Source organism: Syngnathus acus, chromosome 12 (assembly GCF_901709675.1).
Source record: "Syngnathus acus chromosome 12, fSynAcu1.2, whole genome shotgun sequence".
Lineage (NCBI taxonomy): Eukaryota > Metazoa > Chordata > Actinopteri > Syngnathiformes > Syngnathidae > Syngnathus > Syngnathus acus.
Window position 1 is genome coordinate 2,081,133 of NC_051097.1, and position 23,095 is coordinate 2,104,227.

Sequence of the window (23,095 nt, forward strand, 5' to 3'; positions counted from 1 at the left end):
GACGAGGCACAGCAACGAAGCAAACATAACAGGAATTTTAATGTACCTTTTCCTCATCTATTTCATCCTCATCATCCGATCTTTTATCCGATGGAGGATCTGATGATGCACTCTTAATCATCTCATCTATCTGTGATGGTTTCACAGTTTCTCTCTTTTTGCTTCTTGGCTTCCTCTTTCGAGAATTGACCTACAAATAAATGCAAGGCGTATTTCATTAAATGAATGAACAAATAATTGACTGAAAACAAAATGTAAATGTCAGACATACTGTCCCTGCTTGTTTCTGAGCTTCTTTTTTGGCAAGGTCCTTGCTCAGTAACTTGATGAGGTAGTCTGCTCTGGTCTGGAGCTGTTTTGCTTGGGGCTTCTTATCAGGGTCATCTGGTAGAAGCTGTAACAGACAATTTGACATAATTTGCTTGAAGAGAATATGACGTTTTTGGCAACTGTGAAAAGTTGACATAACTAATAAAAACAATGAAACCGACACAAGACGCAAGAAATTCTGTGATGATGTTCAACCTCCAATTTCAGTTCCAGCCAGGCTTCCATGAAAGGTGTACTGGACACCGAAGCATTTTTTTCTGGTGTTTCGCAACACAAAATAATCTTAGCAATTAATATGGGCTTCTTGTGATTTCTCTATCGGTGTTGCTACTCCTCGTAGCGCGTGTTATTGCCCCGAGCTCATGAGCAGCAGGTCTGAGATGATTGGTGTCACGAATTGCATACCGCTCCTTTGTGGAAGAGAAGGGTGACTGTTTGTGTGAGAACACTGATACAACAGAACAAAAAAACCCAACTTTGACAATCACGTGATTGCACCGTTTGAAATCTTTATTTTGATGAAAACCGCAGCTCAGAGCCAAGTTCTGTCATTTCAACTTGCCACTAACAACTACTAAACGTGAACCCCGAAAGAATTACCGTAATTTTCAGACTATAAATCACAGTTTATTTCATAGTTTGGGTAGGGGGGCGACTTATAATGAGGAGCGACTTATATGTGAATTTTTTCAAAAATTTTCGAAAAAAGAAAGTGAAACCGCGATAAACGAACTGCGATGTAGCAAGGGATTACTGTAATTTGAATTTCAAGTGACGTCAGCAGAGCGGCGCGGCGGTTGTTTACAAAAAGGACAAAGATTGATCACGGGATGACGAAGGGCCCCACGTACTACCGGCATCATTAGCGGCTTTGTTTCTAAGTGACACGGAGGACGAAGAGTTTGAAGGATTTAAGGATTTGGAGTGACACAGAAGGTTTGAAAAACTATTATGGCTTTTACGCACGCCCGGTCCTACTCTACGGAGCTCTCTTTCACCTCCGTGCATAGAAGTCGGGGGCCGGCGCTCGGCCGGGTGGCTGTCCGGGGACGGTGGATGGGGCTCGGTCATGGCTTTTACGCACGCCCGGTCCTATTCTATGGATCTCTCTTCCACCTCCGTGGCTGGAAGTCCACGCCGCCACACGCCTGGAAGTTTGTTTTGTTAAATAAAGAGCCGTTTACCAAACCCACGTCTTTCCTTGTACTTTGTTAACGCTACAATATAATTATATACTAGATCTGTGGAATAACGACGATGCTGACGTCGGGGCGCACGCGCGGCGTTGTTGACAAAGGACGAGGAATTTGATCGATGGATTTAATGATTTGGAGTGACACAGATGGTTTGATAATATTATTGCTTATATAATAGTTATTTGATATATACCGTAATTTTCGGACTATAAGTCGCTCCGGAGTATAAGTCGCATCAGCCATAAAATGCCCAAAAAAGTGAAAAAAAAACATATATAAGTCGCTCCGGAGTATAAGTCGCATTTTGGGGGGCAATTTATTCGACAAAATCCAACACCAAGAACAGTCATGAACGAGCAACAACAGGCCGCTAAACGATAGGTATGCTAACGTGACATAAACACAAACGAAGAGCTGAGAACGGCCCTGACGTAAAATTCAGAGTTATTAAAAAAACGATTACATAAATAATACGTTAATAAAACCATCTGTGTCACTCCAATTCATTAAATCCATCAATCGTCCTTTGTCAACAATGCGTGCGCGCCGCTGACGGCTCTTGCACTTCAAAATATTCCACAGGCCCATATAACGATATATAAATTATATATCAAATAACTATTATATAAGCAATAATGTTATCAAACCATCTGTGCACTCTAAATCATTAAATCCATCGATCAAATTCCTCGTCCTTTGTCAACAACGCCGCGCGTGCGCCCTGACGTCAGCCTTGTCGTTATTCCACAGATCTACTATATAACTATATTGTAGCGTTAACAAAGTTCAAGGAAAGACGTGGGTTTGGTAAACGGCTCTTTATTTAACAAAACAAACTTCCAGGCGTGTGGCGGCGTGGACTTTCAGCCACGGAAGTGGAAGAGAGCTCCATAGAAAAGGACCGGGCGTGCGTAAAAGCAATGACCGAGCCCCATCCACCGTCCCCGGACAGCCACCCGGCCGAGCGCTGGCCCTCGACTTCCATCCACGGAGGTGAAAGACAGCTCGGTAGAGTAGGACCGGGCGTGCGTAAAAGCATTGTCCGAGCCCCATCCACCGTCCCTGGACAGCCACCCGGCCGAGCGCCGGCCCCCGACTTCAATCCACGGAAGTGAAAGAGAGCTCCGTCGAGTAGGACCGGGCGTGCGTAAAAGCCATGTCTGAGCCCCATCCACTGTCCCTGGACAGCCACCCGGCCGAGCGCCGGCCCCCGACTTCAATCCACGGAGGTGAAAGAGAGCTCCGTAGAGTAGGACCGGGCGTGCGTAAAAGCCATAATAGTTTTTCAAACCTTCTGTGTCACTTCAAATTCTTAAATCCTTCAAACTCTTCGTCCTCCGTGTCACTTAGAAACAAAGCCGCTAATGATGCCGGTAGTACGTGGGGCCCTTCGTCATCTTCGTCATCCCGTGATCAATCTTTGTCCTTTTTGTAAACAACCGCCGCGCCACGCCGCGCCGCTGACGTCACTTGAAATTCAAATTACAGTAATCCCTTGCTACATCGCGGTTCGTTTATCGCGGTTTCACTTTTTTTTTTTGTGAAAATCTTTGAAAAAAAAACCCCAAGTCGCCCCCCCACCCAAACTATGAAAAAAAACCGCGAGTTATAGTCCGAAGATTATGGTACTAGTGGTATTGGTTACTTGGTTAAGTGACATTTAGAAAATATCGGTGAGTACTCAGAGACATCAAACACAAAAATTAAGTCTCATATACAATTAAAATGATAGAAATCTAAGGCTTAAAACTTTTTTTCTGCAGAGCAGCCTTGCCAATCACTTGAGAAGCAAGTTTCGAACTTTGAGAAGCATTGTTACAGTATTGTGTGATATCAAAAAATTAAAAGAGGACAATTCGTGCAATTCGCTGAAAATCACAAAAGTTGGAAATAATTGCTTGAACTTACTTTGTGTGTGAGATTGAGATCCGGGTCCATTTTGATCATCTCCCAACTGCCATAACCGTATTCATAGATTCCTATTAGCAGACTGGAGTCATCTTCTTTCCCCCAATCAAGGTCAAAATGCGCAGCCTTAGAGTGGCATGGAATCATGTACCTATGAACAATAGTCAGATTCAGCAACTCAGAAAAAGCAGAGTAAACCATAACTGAGTATTAGCATTTAAGATTTTTTGATAACTTTAACAATTATTTAAAATCAAACTGTTTTTGCAAACTTTTTTCTCTCTTCCGGGTCTGCAGGGATGGCCTTGTGAAGTGGAGCTAGCTCTTCCTCATGAGAAATGACAAGCTTGGCATTGACTTGAACACCAGAGATCCTGAATGTGGGGCCTTTCACCTTCCCTCTTCTGCCTCCTAGTTTAAGTAAAAGTGGAGACAATTATCTTAAATTATTACAGTCCCAAGCAAATACATTTGACATGGCTAAAAGGCAAGAGTTTTGTTAATCCCAAAGATTTGTTTAATTACCAGAAGTTTTTTCTGGTCCACAGGGGTTTTCTCTTAACGTTCTCACACAGCCGTTGTGAACGGTTTCTGCCAAGCGTTTAAGGTCATGTTCAGACTTGTCCACAAGTTCGGCATCACGAGCAATTGCATCCAACCTGAGTCAATTGGAAATTCCAAAACAAAACATTCGGAAGTCAGGATTGTATTTAGTGTCCCCCCACACCCAAAAAAATCTACCGTATTTTCCACACCATAAGGCGCTTCGGGTTAAAAGGCGCAGACTCAATTGCGGGGTCTATTTTGTATTTAATCCACACATAGGGTTTATGCCATTTTAGAAGGTGATTAGAGGGTCCTAATGCTGTTTTCTTTGCACAAATGATAGTATTTATTTATCAATGGCGGCTGAGGTGCGTACTCTAGGTGTTACGTGAAGTCCTCTGATTGGTTTACCGCCCCGATCTACGTAAAACGTAATGTCCCCTGATTGGTTCATCGGTTCAACGTATTACGCCTGTTTACATATTACACCTGTTTATTACGTCTCTGTGGCGGAAGCCACACAAAACAACAGGATTTGCACAAACTGTAGTATTTATTCATCAAGAGATGAATATATGACGGATATGACGTCATGATGGCGTCGCGGATGGCCGCCACGGTGAGTCGCTCTCTGTTACTTTGTCTTATTTTGTGTTTTCTGTGTCCTCTGCTGTCCATCCCGGATCACTTTTACCAGAGAAGCGCTGTTAAACATCGGACAGTCTTCTCCTGGTATTTTCCCTCCTGTTCTCTTTGATCCAGACTGTTTGACGGAGATTTTAGCCGGAACGGCGGTGCTATACAAGCTAGCACCTCGAAGACAACGTGGCAAACGCGCCGGAGCCCTCGTAAAGCTGAGGCAGAGAGGGTTCCGTTCTGCCCTACCATCAATTCATCTGGCGAATGTCCACTCCCTGGCGAACAAGATGGACGAACCGCTGCTCCTCACTTCAAGGAACACGGACTTCAGCAGATCGGCTGCGCTGTGCTTTGTTGAAACGTGGCTTGACGGACGCACCCCCCACCACGCCGTGGAGCTAGCTGGGTTTCGGCTAATGCGTGCAGACCGCAGCGCGGAGCTCACCGGAATATCAAAGGGAGGTGGTCTCTGTTTCTATATTAATGAACGTTGGTGTACTGATGTCACGGTGTTGAAAGAGTCTTGCAGACCTCTACTAGAAACACTTTTGAATAAAACTGCCGGCCGTTCTGTTCACCATTGGAGTTCTCCTCAATCGTCATGGCGGCTGTTTACATTCCACCACACGCACGTGCGAGTGAAGCCACGCAAATGCTGGCTAACCAGGTGACAGACATGGAGAAACTTCTACCAAATTCACCAATCATTGTTCTGGGTGATTTTAACAGGGCGAACCTCGCACACTAACTCCCCAAATACAGACAGCAGATGTGTCCCACCAGAGGGGCACAGACACTGGACCACTGCTACACCGTAATAAAGGATGCATACCACTCTGTGGCTCGTGCAGCTTTAGGACTCTCGGACCACTGTCTAGTTCATCTGATCCCGGCCTACAGGCAGAAATTAAAAACTTCTAAGCCTGTGGTGAGGACTGTGAGGAAGTGGACAGTGGAGTCAAGGCAGGACCTCCAAGCCTGCTTTGACTGCACCGATTGGGGAGTTTTTGAAGCTGCAACTTCAGACCTGCATGAACTCACTGACACTGTCACATCAGTTTTTGTGAGGATCTGTGTGTGCAGACTAAGACCTTCACAACAACGACAAACCTTGGTTTACACCAAACCTCAGGAGGCTACGCAAAGTCAAGGAGGAGGCCTACAGGAGTGGCAACCGGGACCTGTTTAAGCAGACCAGAAACACACTGAACCGAGAGGTCAGGAAAGCCAAGAGGTGTTATGGGGAAAGCCTGCCAATCCTGATCCCTCAACAGTGTGGAAAGGTCTGCAGAGCATCACGGGCTTCAAGAAATGAACCCTCCGTCCTGTGGAGAGCCCAAGGCTTGCAAACCAGCTAAACAGGTTCTAGTGCAGGTTTGATTGGTCCTCCCACACAACAGGACCTCCTGCAGCACAATCAACATACTCACCTCCCCCCACAACCGCTCTGTCCACACCTCCCCCCACAACCGCTCTGTCCACACCTCCATCACCGTTATCACCTACTCTCTCTCTTGCAGAGGCCACGCCCGCACTCCAGATCCGCGAGGAGGAAGTGCGCCAGATGTTCCGGAGGCAAAAGATCAGGAAGGCACCGGGCCCAGATGGCGTGTCACCTTCCTGCTTGAAAGTCTGTGCTGAACAGCTGGCACCCACCTTTGCACAGATCTTCAACCGTTCCCTGGAGCTGTGTGAGGTGCCCTTGTGGTTCAAGAGCTCCACCATCGTACCGGTGGCCAAGAAGCCCGCCATCACATGTTTGAATGACTATAGACCTGTCGCCCTGTCATGAAATCTTTCGAGAGGTTAGTGTTGAACCACCTGAAGGATGTCACGGGCCCCCTGCTTGACCCCCTCCAGTTTGCCTACCGGGCAAACAGGTCAGTGGACGATGCGGTCAACATGGGACTGCACTACATCCTGCACCACCTGGACACCCCAGGAACGTACGCCAGGATCCTGTTTGTGGACTTCAGCTCGGCGTTCAACACCATCGCTCCTGACATCACGAAGTGCATTGATGATGTGACCCACACAAAATTCATCGTCACTCGGGCTAACTGGAAGCCATGGCTGACAGGGGCTGTCCTCAGGCTGCTGAGGGCCAGGGACAAAGCCTTCAGAGCGGGGGATGAGGCTGGCTTGAGAACAGCGAGGGCCGACCTGTCCCGGGGCATCAAGGAAGCGAAAAAGGCATTCTCTTGCAAGATTACCGCCCACTTCAAGGACAGCAGGGACGCACGGAGCCTATGGCAGGGCATTCAGACCATTACGGACTACAAGCCCGCGCCGCAGAGCTGTGAGGGCGACATCCGTCTGCTCAACGATCTGAACCGCTTCTTTGCTCGCTTCGACGCTCAGAACAGCACTTGCCCGCTGAAGACCCCTCCCCCTCCACACGAGTAGCCCCTGTGCCTCTCTGCCGATAGCGTGAGGAGGGCGCTTGCCGCTATCAACACTCGTAAGGCGGTGGGCCCTGACAACATCCCAGGTCGAGCGCTGAAGGACTGCGCTGGGGAGCTGATGGGTGTCTTCACGGACATCTTTAACATTTCCCTGCAGCAGGCCCATCGTCTCTTCATGTTTCAAGGCTGCCACCATCGTACCTGTGCCGAAGAAACCTGCTCCGTCCTGCTTCAATGACTACCGCCCCGTGGCACTGACGCCCATCATCATGAAGTGCTTTGAGCGGCTTGTCATGGAGCACATCAGATCCATTCTCCCCCCTACCATAGACCCCTTCCAGTTTGTGTACCGAGCCAAACGGTCATCTGAGGATGCCATCTGCTCTGCCCTCCACTCAGCCCTCACCCACCTGGAGAAAAGGGACTCGTATGTGAGATTGCTGTTTGTGGACTTCAGTTCTGCATTCAACACCATTGTACCACAACGACTTATCTGCAAACTCGACAAGCTGGACCTCAGTACCTACCTCTGCAACTGGCTACTGGACTTCCTCTGTCAGAGGCCTCAGGTGGTGCGTGTTGGCGACAAAATCTCCGCCAGCATCACGCTGAGCACGGGGGCCCCCCAAGGCTGCGTGCTCAGTCCGCTGCTCTTCACCCTGCTGACGCATGACTGCACTACAACTTACAGTAGCAACCGCATGCTGAAATATGCCGACGACACGACTCTGGTGGGTCTCATCACAGGGGGCGACGAGACTCGATACAGGTCGGAGGTCGACCTTCTGGCCACGTGGTGCAGGGACAACAACCTCCTGCTGAACGTCAACAAGACCAAGGAGATTGTTGTTGACTTCCGGAAGGGTCACACCCAACACCTGCCACTGACAATCGACGGTGCTGTGGTGGAGAGAGTGAGCAGCACCAGATTCCTGGGGGTGCACATCAGTGAGGACCTCTCCTGGTCCACCAACACCGCATCACTGGCGAAGAAAGCTCAGCGCCGCCTGTACTTCCTGCGGAAACTCAGGCGAGCGAGTGCTCCTCCGGCCGTCATGACTACATTCTACCGTGGCACCATTGAGAGCGTCCTCTCCAGTTGTATCGCTGTTTGGCGTGGTAGCTGCACTGAATACAACATGAGGGCCCTGCAGCGCATAGTGAACACGGCTGGTAAGATTATTGGTGCTTCACTCCCCTCCCTGAAGGACATTTACACCTCCCATCTCACCCGCAAGGCGACCACGATTGTGAGTGATGTAAGCCGCTCACTCTTTGTTTGATCTTCTACCCTCTGGGAAGAGGTACAGGAGCCTGCGCTCCTGCACCACCAGACTCACCAACAGCTTCATACTCCAGGCTGTTAGGATCATGAACTCTCTCCCCCCTTCTGCATAGCGTCCTGTATTTTTGCGCTATATTCTGACTGTCTGCTGTATGCACACTTGCTCCATTTTTGCTCCTCTTATTTATTCTGTTGTTTGTTTATTTATTATTTATTCATCACTCTTATTTATTCATTGTTTGTGCCTTCTTGTTTTTACTTTTTGTGTTGTTTACTTGTATGTATATTGTGTACTATGTCTTGTCACCGTGGGATAGTGGGAACGTAATTTCGCTTTGTGTGTCTTGACATGTGAAGAAATTGACAATAAAGCAGACTTTGACTTTGACATCCTCCAACAGAAGCTCATCCAGCTCGCGGTGCCTGCCTCCACCTGTCAGTGGATCACCAGCTTCCTGACCAACAGGAGACAGCGTGTGAGGCTGGGGACCATCAGATCCGATACCCGGACCACCAATACTGGTGCCCCTCAGCGGTGCGTCCTCTCCCCACTGCTCTTCTCTCTACACTAACGATTGCTCCTCAGGCGACTCTTCTGTGAAGCTCCTGAAGTATGCAGACGACACCACTCTGACTGATCCGGGACGGTGACGAGACTGCGAACAGACAGGAGGTGGAGCGGCTGGTCCACTGGTGCAGCCAAAACCACCTGGAGCTGAACCCACTCAAGACCGTGGAGATGACAGTGGACTTCAGGCGAGACCCTTCACCACTTTCACTTCTCACTATCCATCATACTATTTTCTCCACAGACACCTTCAAGTTCCTGGGAACCACAATCTCTCGAGACCTGAAACGGACCAGCCACATAGACTCTGTCCGGAAGAAGGCCCAGCAGAGGCTGTACTTCCTGAGACAGCTCAAGAAGTTCAACCTGCCACGGGAGCTGCTGAAGACCTTCTATACTGCCATCATCCAGTCTGTCATCTGCACCTTCATCACTGTCTGGTTTGGATCGGCCTCCAAACAAGACAAGCACAAACTGCAACGGACAATCAGGACTGCAGAAAAGATAATTGGAATCAACCTCCCATCTATCCAAGACTTGTACCTGTCCAGGACCAGGAAACGTGCAAGTAACATCTCTACAGACCCTTCTCACCCAGGTTGCAGTCTGTTCGAACTACTCCCCTCCGGACGGCGTTATAGAGCTCTGTACGCTAAAACCAGCAGACACAGAGACAGCTTCTTCCCCCAGGCTGTCGCTCTGATGAACTCACACCACTCTTAGAGTCTCAGAGTCATTGCTGTGCAATTACATCCTGCTGTCCACACCTTTTTTGAATTGTCTACATTATTTGTACTATGTGTCCTCTCTGCATCCATTGCAGCCTGGTCATCCTGGAAGAGGGATCCTCCCATCTGTGGTCTCTTCTCAAGGTTTCTCATTTCCCCTAGTTGGAGTTTTGAGTTTTTCCTCACCCTCTTGGGAGTTTAAGATCAGGGGATGTTTGGGAATATTTGTCATTTTTCACACGTCACCTAAATCAGTGGTCCCCAACCACCGGGCCACTTGGTACCGGGCCGCCAAGCCGCACAGAAAAAAAAAAAAAAGTTATCGACGATCAATTAATTCAGGTCAAGACACTCGTCCCGGTCACGTGACATGTTTCCCCAGTCGAGCCCGCAAAGCTAATATGTGGCGACAGGCTAACTAACCAGCCAATGAAGCATTCAAAACTGCTTCACACATGGAGACCAAGCATCCTGCAATAAAAGACAAACCTTAATCACTTCGGGTGTCATTGGCTCCGATTACGTCTAGATGGGACCGGCTCGTTTCTGAGAAACAAACTCAGTGCTCCCACTAATTCAACGTAATGGTGAGTTTTATTTTTGTCATTTGTACTTGTTTTTATGTCAGTCGTATCATTTTATTTCATCGTATTTATATATTTATTATAAATGCATTATTTATTTATTTATATAAATGTATTATTTATTTATATAAATGTCGGTCCGCGAAAATATTTCTGACATGTAATCCGTGGCGCAAAAAAGGTTGGGGACCACTGACCTAAATGTTGAACAGAGGCTGTGATGTACCGAAGTCAAATTTCTTGTTTGGCACGCTCAAACATGGCGAATAAAAATTCTTGAATCTTGAATCAATGGCGGCGGAGGTACGTACTTTGCACAAACGATAGTATTTACCAATGGCGGCAGAGGTATGTACTCTATGTGTTACGTCCAGTCCTCGGATTGGTTTACTGCCCCGATCTACGTAAACCGTAGTGTCCTCTGATTGGTACATCGGGTGGCTGTATATTACATCTTTGTGTGGCTTCTGCCACACATAACAAATTTACAGATTTGCACAAATGATAGTATTTATTTACCAATGGCGGCAGAGTTACGTACTCCTCTACGTGTTACGTCCAGTCCTCCGTTTTTTGCCCTGATCTATGTAAAACAATGTCTTTTGATTGGCTCATCGGGTCTTCGTATCACGCCTGTATATTACGGAAGCCACACAAAACAACTTTACAGATTTTGGAATTTGGTCCAAGGAAAAGGCTCAACTTATTGTTTTTTGAGAAAATTGAAAGCTTCTAAATGCGCCTTATCGTGCGGAAAACACGGTACACTAAGAATATTGAGATGGACACTTACCGTTCCAGTGGTCCACCAAATTTCTTGTAACTTTTGACAAACCTGATAAATAGTTAAAATAAATGTAAAATAACTTATGTAAACTGGCTTTAAAATCAAAATGTAAAAACATTATGGCAGTCACCTCCGGATCTCAGCGTCAGTGAAGCCCTTGATATTTTCCCGTGGAATGGTCCGAGGTCGACCGCGTTTCTTTGGCCTCTTTCGGTCCGAGTGGGAATCACTGTCGGAACCTGAGTATCTTCTGCTCCTGCCCAGTCTTCTCCCCTCACCAGCATTAAAGCTTATCTGTTAAACAAAAGAAATAATAAATATACACAAAACTGAATCAGTGTACTGACGTTTTACTGCCTGATGACCTGTTTGGCACAATTCCTCATACGCGGCAGCATGTAGATTTCCTCAAGCTCCTTCTGTCTCGCTTCCTCCTCAATCCTCCTCCTCTGCTCCTCTGGGATGATGTCATCCCAACTCCGCTGGCTGCGCTCTGAGTCCATGTCTATTTCTTCTTCTTCCATCATGGTGAAGTTTGCAACCTAGACAGGCCAGAGAACCTTGTCAACTTAGCACATACGTATTAACTTAGAAGAGTTACCGATCCAATATTGGCCAAAAGTAAGTGTAACAAATGAATTATTGATATTTCACCTTAAACTGAGACAGCAGTTCTTCACCCACTGTGGAAGGTCCGGGATCATTTTCTCTGGTCTCAGCTCTTTTGAGAATTTCATCAATATCCATTTCCTTCAAAACATGACAAACAAGTCGGTCCATTAAAAAAATTACGCTTTTATGAATAAGTGGGATTGTAAAGTGTGTGCGTGCGCGCGCACGCGTGTGTGTGCGCGTGTGTGTGTGCGTGCGTGTTTCTTACCTGGGGCTCCTGCTCTTCGCCCTCTGGCTCTTTGAAAAGCTCCTCGGCACCAAATTTCAGGATTGCAGACAACTCTTCTTTGTTGAATGGTGCTGAACTGCAAATGATAAAATGACATGAAGATTTAGATTGTCTTGCGTCACATAGCAGGATAGTCTTCTTCTTAACACGGCAGAATATTCTCCTAAGAAAAGCACAATGTATGACTTGCCTCGAGGGAGCAGTGCCAGTGTGAAGGACAGTTTTTCCTGTTGTGTCCATTCTCTGAATGACAAGGTGATCCAGCACCATCTTCTTCTTAGCTCTCTCTATTATTTCCTCTTCCACTGAGCCCTTAGTCACCAATCGATAGATGTTCACCTAAGGGAAGAATACATGATAAGAAATTGATTGCTGTAGACAATCATAGTGAATGCCACAGGGCAACTTCCAAGTGTTTACATTTACCTTACAAAAAAGAATCTTTACTTTCTTCTCATACACCCACTTGCTCAGTTTTAATTAAATATGAGAGGTATTCATTCAACATGTTCATGGCTTCAGTCATAGGTTGTAGTGATATTGTGCTGATACGAACTATGTCACAGGTTATCTACTGTATCTTTGTAATTACAGTATGTGATGAATCATACTGAAAACAGGAATGTACTGTAACATCTGCTCATTTCTTGACGAGTGAGTGTGGATCAATTATCACTAATCAATAGTCGATAAATTTGACCGATGACAGCTCAACTCGTGCGCGCCATGGAACGTAGCGTGACTAACGTAATATAAATTGCGGCGCAGCGGATGAGTGATGTAATAATTGTGCGACAAGAATTTGAATTCTAGGACATTAGAAAACTGTAGTGTATGACTAATAAATATGTCAATAACAGAAGATTTGAAAGCCACATTTGTATTGGTGAAAGGTGCTTCAGCAAACAAATTTGGCTAGAAGCATTAATCAAAAATACAACAAAAAACAGTTACCAAAATTTCTGGACTACAAGCCGCACCTGATTATAAGCTGCACCAGCTAAAATTAGGGGAAAATCTTGTTTTGTTAACAAATAAACCGCATCGGACTATAAGTCGCAGGTGTTTTAATGTTTAATTACCATTCGTGAAAGAATATACACAGAGGATTGTCAGGAAAGAGATGGCTCTTGCGGGACGCATACCGTATTTTCACGTTCAAAAGACGCACTGTAATAAAAGGCGCAGTCTCAGTTGTGTGCCATGACTGTGTTTAACACACACATAGGGCGCAACGGCTCATAGGGCGCGGGTTTTATATATACACAATCCACGAGCGCACACTGCAAATCCATGCCCACACTTGCCCCGTAAACGTTCTCATTTACATTTATCAACAACACACACAAGCATACAAGTGTGCGTATTTAAAAATGAAGCGGGAGCAAAATGGAGTTTGGTATTCACATTTTTATTACCGGTAATGGTCATCAATTGAACCCATCGAAGTCGTCATCCTCTGTTCCCGCATTGAAATCTCCAAATGACATGCCAGGTTCACTTTATTCACTGTCACTTTCCGTGTCGTGTGGCTCCTCGGCTATGATGCCGGCTTTTACGAAAGCTCGCACAACAGTGCCAGCAGACATGTTAGCCCAAGCATCCACAATCCATTCGCAAATTGTGGCGTAACTCGCCCGGCGCTGCCTTCCACTCTTAGTGAATGTCGAAAGTGAGCGGCACCTCGTCCATGTTTGTGATGTGGCTGGGCTGGATGTGTTTGACGGCGATGCGTTTGCTGCAGTAGGAGCGGAAGATAGCCAGCTTTTCATTATAATCCGCTGGAAGTTGCTGCGCCAACGTCGTCCTGGTCCAGATGGAAAAATGGCACCGTTTCATGAAACGAGCGCACCAAGACGGACCTCCTTGAAAATGTTCAATTTTCATTTGTTCTGCTAGCGTTGCTGCTTTTCGTTGAATGGTGACCGTCGAAACGCTTCTCCCACTCGTTCTTTGCTCGATGATCCACTGTTCGAGACTTTCCTCTAACTCGGGCCACCTCGCCTTACGTCCGCGGAAACTCAGCTGCGTCTTCTTGACCTGTCGGAGCTCGTTTTCCAGCTTCCTCCACTTGCGAACCATCGATTCGTTGATTTCAAATTCTCTCGCGGCTGCTCGATTTCCATGCTCTTCCGCGTAGCTGATGGCCTTCAGTTTGAACTGTGGTTGATACGCGTGTCTCTTTGCCATTTTCACTGTTGTCATAATGATGTTTTGCATGACGCATGTACCCGTTCTTTTATATACAATCCACGCCCACACTTCCCCCTTCAATTTCTCATGCCGTTCTCTATTACGTCCGCCTTACAACAACAACAACGACACACACACAGGGCGGGGCGTACTGCAAATCCACGCCCACAATTCTCCCTATAACGTTCTCATGTCGCTTTTTAATACGTCCGCCTTGCAACAACAACACACATCGGGACCACCGCATGATAGGCCGCGCCGCACATTTTGAAGAAAATCTAAGACGTTAACCCGCGCCTAATAAACGTGAAAATACGGTATCAACATAATGTTTTTTGACCGATATGAAGGAGCTCTGCAAACATACAAACATGTATAAGCCTCAGCGACGACCATAATAAACTTAATGTGCAGGGAACGCGAGCAACACACAACTAATAATAAATAAAATGGGACCACTTACAAGGGTAAAGTTGGCAATGCGATACGAGCTACACATAAAGCTCCGGAAAAGACACGACCGAGAAAAAAATACTGAAAAAGGTGATGCCATCAAGATGTCATCAACAACAGCCCAGTGCCCTCGAGTGGCCGGAGGAAACTTCTACAGTAGATGTAGCGGCTGTATTTCCTTCGTTAAGCACCAAATCAACTGGCTTTAACTTAAAGCAGCATCGTACGCATTTCTTTTGTCCACCATAATGAGGGTTTGCAGTGACGTGCGGTGATGTTCATAACTGGGGAGGCACTGACGTTCCCCCCCCCCTTAAAATTTGTCCGACACATAACCGCGTCACAAAAAAGGTTGGGGAACGCTGCTCTAGAGTAGCTTATTCATTATTTAATTTGAACTACTTTAATTAAAATCCCATATTAGCAGTCTTCACACATAAAAACACTCAATGAAGCACATGGAATCAAAAACTTGTTTTCGATCGTGTGTACCACTCCGTTTGAAAAGACATGCTCCGAAGTCCCGTTGTCCGAATCAAATCTTTTAACTCCAGAGTTGGTCTTCCTTTACTGATGACCTGCTTCGACCGAAGATCCATAGTTGAAAATTGTTTGAGTTTGCATATGTAATCCTCCATTGTAAAGCGATATGTAAAAACAACAAAAAAACGAATGTAAAACGAAATAAATGGACGACTGCTCCTCAGTTGTTCACTGTAAATTTGAACTGGAGATAACTTATTCTACAGGTGGGCGCATTAAGCATCCCGGGATCACTAGCGCTCCCTGCCATAAGGCTGGAGAACTTTTTTTTGTTGCCTCCGTTGGGTCTCTTTTCAAAGCTGTTTTGTTTATCTAAAGAAACACGACGTGTGCGTGTGTGTGTGTGTGTGTGTGTGTGTGTGTGTGCGAAAGTGTGTGTTGGTTTTTTAGATCCGGGCAAAAATACTGTCTTCTACGGAGTGTACAATGAACCATACTATATATTTTAGTTCCATCTTGAAAGCGCTGATTTGGAGAAGAAAAGGAACAAGTGATGTCTCTACCCCAGATGACTGGGTGTAGATTACCTCACCCTATAATGTGGAATATTTTGCAAATGTTCTTTTAATCCATGCATTCGAGGCTAAGATATTGCAGGAGAAGATGGATCTACAAGAACAGAATATTTTTTAATGGTAAGTCACTTAAAGTGAAAGTGTGAGCTTTGGGGAGATGCTGAGTAACACTATTGCATTTAACTAGTAGCACAGGAAAAAAGTGATGTGCCATTGCAGCAGAATTTATTTCTTAGAGAAGAAAGGGCCTGAGCAAAAATCATATTGATTGAGTATAACTGATTAATCACACAGCCGTTATATACATTTTTGCTTACTTGTCTCTTTTGTCCAATCCTGTGGGCTCTGGCCTGGGCTTGAAGATCATTTTGGGGGTTCCAGTCTGAGTCAAAGATGACGACTGTGTCAGCTGAAGCCAGATTGATTCCAAGCCCACCAGCGCGAGTGGATAACAGGAAACAGAAATCCTGGGGATACGTGTACGGGGGGTGGGATAAATGTTCATACATCAGATAACCATATTTACGCAGATGATCAATTACGCAAAATGCCATATTTGTATGAAAAAAGTTACCTCTGAACCATCTGCATTAAAATGATCCAATGCCTGCTTTCTCATTTCGCCTTTGATAGACCCATCTAATCGCTAAATGGATCAACAAAGAGAAAAATCCAATTGATGAAAAATAAAAAGTAGAGAAGTACATACTAATCAATGTGTGTGCAACACTTTTAATGGTCACTGAGCTAAAATGACACCTGAAAGAGGAACTGTCGGCTCCTTAGGTAATCAGCAAGGATATCCAGCATCCGAACCATTTGGGAGAAGATAAGAACTCTGTGGCCTCGTTCTTTCAAACGAAGCAGCAATTTGTCCAATAAAACCAGCTTCCCACTGCTGCGGATAAGTTGCTGAAAAGAAAGGATGAAAAACATCTATTGTCTCTCATTTTTGCAATTACTATAAAGTTTAAATACAACTTTTTTTTTACTTTCAAATTTTGTCCCTTAAAAAAGAAGCGCCTTATTTACAGGATTGTTGGAGCTGACTGATTTGTATTCAACCCAGTAACGGATTTATTTGCCACTTCCACAGTGGCAACAAGTTAGCTTTGACAATAGCTAGCTGTTAAAGGAGGATGGATTTTGTCTACAAGTGATCAACATCTCTGTTGTGATGTATTTGATTTGATTTATTTTTTAGATTTTGGACACATTAGATAAACAATGATTGTAAACTGCTATATCTTAGTGTTAGGACTTGTATGAAGTTGAAGTACTGAAAGTTTAATCATGTTTCTTGAAATGCCCTCCACCTGTCTGTAATGCCATGCATATTATACTAAATTACCATATTTCCCTCACCATAAGGCGCATTTAAAAGTCTTTCATTTTCTCAAAAATCGATAAGGTGAGCCTTTTGTGTGGACCAAATTCAAAATCTGTAAGGTTGTTTTGTGTGGCTTCCGTAATATACAGGCGAAATATGAAGACCCGATGAACCAATCAGAGGACATTATGTTTTACGTAGATCTCCACCTCCGCCGCCATTGGTGAATAAATACTATCGTTTGTGCAAATCTGTAAGGTTGTTTTGTGTGGCTTCCGCCACATATACAGGCACACGATGAACCAATCAGAGGACACTACGTTTTACGTAGATCGGGGCGGTAAACCAATCAGAGCACTTCACGTAACACGTAGAGTACGTATCTCTGCCGCCATTAATAAATAAATAGCATTAGGACCCTCTAAAATGGCAGACAAAGAGACACGCTTACGAGGCACAATTAGAGCTTTCTGGAAAGCCAGGATCATTGCAGAGGAGCAACGTGACAACGACAAGACAATGACGAGAGGGAATTTGGGATGTTTAATGGTGAACTTGCCCAACTGTTTAATTTGTATAGAGAAGATGAGGACTTGAGCGGATTTGCGTATGAATATCGATTAACAATCATGTGAGTACAGTAAAAAAGTAGAATAAAGTACAATCGAACTTGTTCCCGTGACGTTTTTTTGTTTACCGTAAGTCATGGCATGCCTGCGCCCTATAATGCGGTGCACCTTGTGTGCGTATTAAATACAAAATAGACCTTCCAATTGAGTCTGTGCCTTTCAACCCGAAGCGTTTTATGGTGTGGAAAATACGGTACGTAATCTACCGCTTAAATGGTATATTACCTAATCCAGTGTTTCCCAACCTTTTTTCACCCACGGCACACCTTTTCATTGAAAAAACTCTTGAGGTACACCACCAACAAAAATCTTTTTGTTACACTAACTTCTATATATTAAATTAGTTATATTATCACAAAAGACGTTGTGGAAGTGCCATATAAATAAAGTCCTATTCCTATATACCGTAATTTTCGGACTATAAATCGCGGTTTTTTTCATAGTTTGGGTGGGGGGGCGACTTATAATAAGGAGCGACTTGTGTTTTTTTTCGAAAGTTTTCCAAAAAAAAAAAAAAGTGAAACCGCGATAAACGAACCGCGATGTAGCAAGGGATTACTGTAATTTGAATTTCAAGTGACGTCAGCAGCGCGACGCGGCGCGGCGGTTGTTTACATAAAGGACAAAGATTGATCACGGGATGACGAAGATGACGAAGGGCCCCACGTACTACCGGCATCATTAGCGGCTTTGTTTCTAAGTGACACGGCGGACGAAGAGTTTGGAGTGACACAGAAGGTTTGAAAAACTATTATGGCTTTTACCCACGCCCGGTCCTACTCTAAGGAGCTCTCTTTCACCTCCGTGGATTGAAGTCGGGGGCCTGCGCTCGGCCGGGTGGCTGTCCAGGGACGGTGGATGGGGGTCGGACAATGCTTTTACGCACGCCCGGTCCTACTCTAGGGAGCTCTCTTTCACCTCCGTGGATGGAAGTCGAGGGCCGGCGCTCGGCCGGGTGGCTGTCCAGGGACGGTGGATGGGGCTCGGTCATGGCTTTTACGCACGCCCGGTCCTATTCTATGGATCTCTCTTCGACCTCGGTGGCTGGAAGTCCACGCCACCACACGCCTGGAAGTTTGTTTTGTTAAATAAAGAGCCGTTTACCAAACCCACGTCTTTCCTTGTACTTTGTTAAGGCTACAATATAGTTATATACTAGATCTGTGGAATAACGACGGGGCTGACGTCAGGGCTCACGCGCGGCGTTGTTGACAAAGGACGAGGAATTTGATCGATGGATTTAATGATTTAGAGTGCACAGATGGTTTGATAATATTATTGCTTATATAATAGTTATTTGATTTCTAATTTATATATCGTTATATGGGCCTGTGGAATATTTTGAAGTGCAAGCGCCGTCAGCGGCGCGCACACATTGTTGACAAAGGACGATCGATGGGTTTAATGAATTGGAGTGACACGGATGGTTTTATAAACGTGTTATTTATGTAATAGTTTTTTTTAAAAAACTGAATGTTACGTCAGGGCCGTTCTCAGCTCTTCGTTTGTGTTTATGTCACGTTAGCATAACTATCGTTTAGCCTGTTGTTGCTCGTTCATGACTGTTCTTGGTGTTGGATTTTGTCGAATAAATTGCCCCCCAAAATGCGACTTATACTCCGGAGCGACTTATATATGTTTTTTTTCACTTTTTTGGGCATTTTATGGCTGATGCGACTTGTACTCCAGAGCGACTTATAGTCCGAAAATTACGGTATTTGTATATATATATATATATATATATATATATATATATATATATATATATATATATATATATATAGAGAGAGAGAGAGTGGAATAATTTAGTAGAAATAAATCTATATTTATAAAAATTTATTCTTTTAAGTGACAGGTTTGTTAAAAGGTTTTAGACAGTGTAAGGAATACCGTTTTTTTCCATGTATAATGCGCCCCCGAAAAATGGCATGTCGATGCTGGAAAAAAGCCTGTACCCATGTATAATACGCACCCAAATTTTGACTCCTACTTAAGTCTGTAAACGTAAAATTATTTCAGAAAAAAGATCATCTTTGGGAACAACCGGTTGTTATTCTGCCGGTTAGTATCACTGCGCATGCGCTAGCAAACTCGATTGCGAAGAAATGTTTCGGATTTGTGTAGGGTACATTGTGACAGCAAACGAGCAGGTGATCGAGCAAGCGTCTGATACGAGAGCATTGTGTTCGTATGGAGCGTGTTTGAAGTGAACAGCAGAGAAGAAAGGAACAAGGCAAAGTGTTGTGAAATAAAATATTACCTGTAATACGCATTTAGGTAGAGAACTGAACTCTCGCTCTTTATATAGCTGACGTGTCAAAAAAAATAAAATAAAACATAAAAAAAATAAAATTGTACCCATGTATAATGCGCACCCCAGATTTTAGGACAATAAATTAGTTAAATTTTGCGCATTATACATGGGAAAAAACGGTAAACTATTGAAAGTGATTGTAATTAAAATCCAAAAGAATCAACATGACTTTGTTTCCTGTTTTAGACTACCTCTATAAATATTAAAGTCACATTTAAAGACAGTCTGCTGTTCTGGCAGAACCTGAGTGGTGATCACAGCCAATGTGTCACGATTTGACTGTGTATTTTATATTGGTGAAAATAAACAATCCAGGTTCTGCTATTGAACTACTACATGCTAGGATTTCGGTCAGTCAGCAAATGCACCATGGCCATCAGAGTGTCACTGTTATCAAAAGCACACAGCAGCAAACTGAATATGCTGATGCAGCACAATCAGACCGACACAACATGAAATCTCAAGATTCTCAGGTCTTGCACTAACTGATCAGTGGTATGGCGAACCTATTTGCATTGCACTCCCTTATTAATATTGGACAATTTCCCACAGCACAGCTGAATATCTCTCATGGCACAGCAGTGTGCTGCGGCACAGTGGTTGGGAAACACTGACCTAATCCACCTCCCTCTTGATACATTAAATTACCTAATGTGGTGGATTAGGTAATTGAAGTTACTACTGAAGGCCTTTCCCCTACTCAGTAGGACCTACTGCATCAGCCAACCCTAACTGTGAGTGCCCAAAAATTAATGCCCTGAAGCATTTAATACCTGCAAAAAATGCAATACTAAAACTCAAACCTGTAATGCTTCAGCTCTGTTAAGGAAGTCGTGGTCCTCCGGAAGTTTGATCAGGTAACAGTGGTTACAGCACTTCTTCAACTCCATCATGATGTTCAGGAAACCCGATGTGCTACCTTTGACACCTTTACTCAGAGCCTTGTAATTCCTGGTCAGGATCCATCTACAGTCACAAGAGAGTATAGACAGACAAATGGAGAGGCGGACAATAGAAAAATGAAATCATTTTAGAGCTCTGAATAAAAAAGCAATGTAACCATATAGACCAGTGGTTCCCAAACTTTTGCAGGCTGGCGCCCCCTTTGGCTCCCCAGTGAATTCCTAGCGCCCCCCCCCCCCCCCCCCAAGGCACATATGGAAACAAACACCTCTTTCTTGATATTTGGTTTGCTGCAATTTGAAAAGAGAAAGGTTAAACACAAATGTGTATTCACAAATAAAACCCAATTTAGTATTTAGTAAACCAATTTATTTTTTAGCAGTTTTAACTGTTTCAGCAACATAGAATCGTAAATAAACATTCCACCAGTAACCTTCATTGTCTCACACGTAATATTAATGGGATGGATGTGCTTGGTGCAGGGACATAAGCTTCTCAACATCAGGCTGGAACTCACTAAGAAGAAGTCGTAGATCCCCGCGGTCAGTAATTTTCAGTCGGTTTCTTTGCTTGGAAAGAAGTGACCCACGGACCGGTACCGGTCCGTGGCCCGGTGGTTGGGGACCACTGCCCTAACCAGCTCAACACAACACAATACGGCGCGTTCTGGCGAGTCCCCAATTTCATGTTGACTTGAACTCAAGATGATGTTGACCGCCAGAATGCGGTTTTTATTATAAGATAAAATTCGGAACATTACAAGCTTGAAATTACAAACCTGCTGTCGGATCTGACTGGGCCAGAGCGGCGTGTTGTGTACAAATCGACTGCCGCCCCCCTACCGCCCCCCTACCGCCCCTTTCTTCCTCACCGCCCCCCCAGATCTTTCCACCGCCCCCAGGGGGGCGGTACCGCCCACTTTGGGAACCACTGATATAGACTCTGTAGTACTTGCTAATGAACACTAGTGTCATTGGGAGGCCCAAATAAATGCAAATCTACAAAACAAGCAAGAAAAAGCTTTGATACGGTCCTTACTTGTAATACTGTTTCTGGATAGCACTCATTTCCACTCTGAGAATCTGCTCCACTTTGGCTGGGAGAGATTTCTCTACATCCTTCTTGACTCTGCGTAGAAGAAAAGGTTCCAGCTCTTTGTGCAGACTGGTGTAGCCAGAATCCCGTCCTTTACCATGGTCCTCCTCAAACATTTCCCATGAGTGAAACCTTGAAAAATATAACATAACTTATCAATATAATTTATGGTCATTTTGTGCTGGCAGCAATAACAGCCCCATGTTTTTATATAATATGACGCCACAACATTGTCATGCCATGTCACCCATTTGCCATTTCATTTTGAATTTATTTCTTTAGTATTTCCTGTGATAAAATTATTACATTAAAAATACTTATTATTTTTATAATGTAACAAAAAACATGGCCTACTTTTCAGGCATAATGAAATGAAGCAGGGACCAGAGCTCTTTGAGGGAATTTTGCAGTGGTGTTCCTGTGATCAGGAGCCTGTGATTGGACTTAAAGTCAATCATAGTCTTGTAGAGGAGCGAGTCATCATTCTTCAGCCGATGTGCTTCGTCCACACCGATGAAAGCCCAGTTAACACTGCCCAAGAAAGACTGAAAAGACATGTCACATGTTTAGTTATACGGCTCACAAAATCTCAATGATGGAAGTTAGGGCTGGGCGATACGAGTTATGACCTTTAACCAAAATCTGCAGAACCCCCTCTGCCTCCCCTCCTCTTTCTCACTCAATCACAAAAATTTGATTTCCGAAAATTGATTTTTGCTTCTTAAATAGAAATAAAAGGCAAGTAATATAACTGAAAATAAGTTTTGGTCTTTGTATTCCTCTTGAAAACAAATATAGGGTTTCTAATGCTTCATTTTTTTTTACTATTAATGTGTATCAACTTCAACAAAAACAATACAAAGAAAAACGTTTCTTTACAGATTGTGTAACATAACATAAAACTATTGGTCTGAGGAAATGTCCCATAAAATTAAAACATTTAACGATTTAATATCAACAAATGAACACAAATGTAGTCCACTGGATTGATATTAGGGATGGGCGAGCACTGATGCCAGGTATCAGGTACCAACCTTGTCCTTGAGAAGTATCTCATATGTAGTGAGGAGGATGTTGAATTTCAGCCTCTTAGAATGAACATGCATCCACTCGTGTGTTCTGATCTAGAATTGGAAAATAAAATAAATGAATTTTGTATTAAAATTGTCATAGTAAGACAGCATAGTAAGACGGTGTGAGGAGTCTTTTTTTGGCATCTGAAGAAATTAGAATTTGAACTAAT

At 44.4% G+C, this 23,095-nt stretch overlaps 1 protein-coding gene across 3 annotated transcripts in view; it reads right to left on the reverse strand.

Moving 5' to 3' along the window:
• Nucleotides 1-23,095, reverse strand: part of chd1 (chromodomain helicase DNA binding protein 1) — a 38,760-nt gene that overhangs the window by 4,826 nt on the left and 10,839 nt on the right. For all 3 annotated transcript variants that reach the window (XM_037265778.1, XM_037265777.1, XM_037265776.1), the window contains exons 12-29: nt 22,887-22,976; nt 22,207-22,397; nt 21,796-21,984; nt 20,658-20,820; nt 16,341-16,493; nt 16,156-16,227; nt 15,899-16,048; nt 12,068-12,216; nt 11,857-11,953; nt 11,631-11,726; nt 11,342-11,518; nt 11,107-11,270; nt 10,983-11,024; nt 3,960-4,093; nt 3,707-3,845; nt 3,435-3,585; nt 272-394; nt 47-190 (exon numbers count right to left, since the gene is read on the reverse strand). In XM_037265778.1, the coding sequence (XP_037121673.1) occupies nt 47-190; nt 272-394; nt 3,435-3,585; nt 3,707-3,845; nt 3,960-4,093; nt 10,983-11,024; nt 11,107-11,270; nt 11,342-11,518; nt 11,631-11,726; nt 11,857-11,953; nt 12,068-12,216; nt 15,899-16,048; nt 16,156-16,227; nt 16,341-16,493; nt 20,658-20,820; nt 21,796-21,984; nt 22,207-22,397; nt 22,887-22,976 (2,424 nt within the window). The remainder of the gene's footprint in view (nt 1-46; nt 191-271; nt 395-3,434; nt 3,586-3,706; nt 3,846-3,959; nt 4,094-10,982; nt 11,025-11,106; nt 11,271-11,341; nt 11,519-11,630; nt 11,727-11,856; nt 11,954-12,067; nt 12,217-15,898; nt 16,049-16,155; nt 16,228-16,340; nt 16,494-20,657; nt 20,821-21,795; nt 21,985-22,206; nt 22,398-22,886; nt 22,977-23,095) is intronic.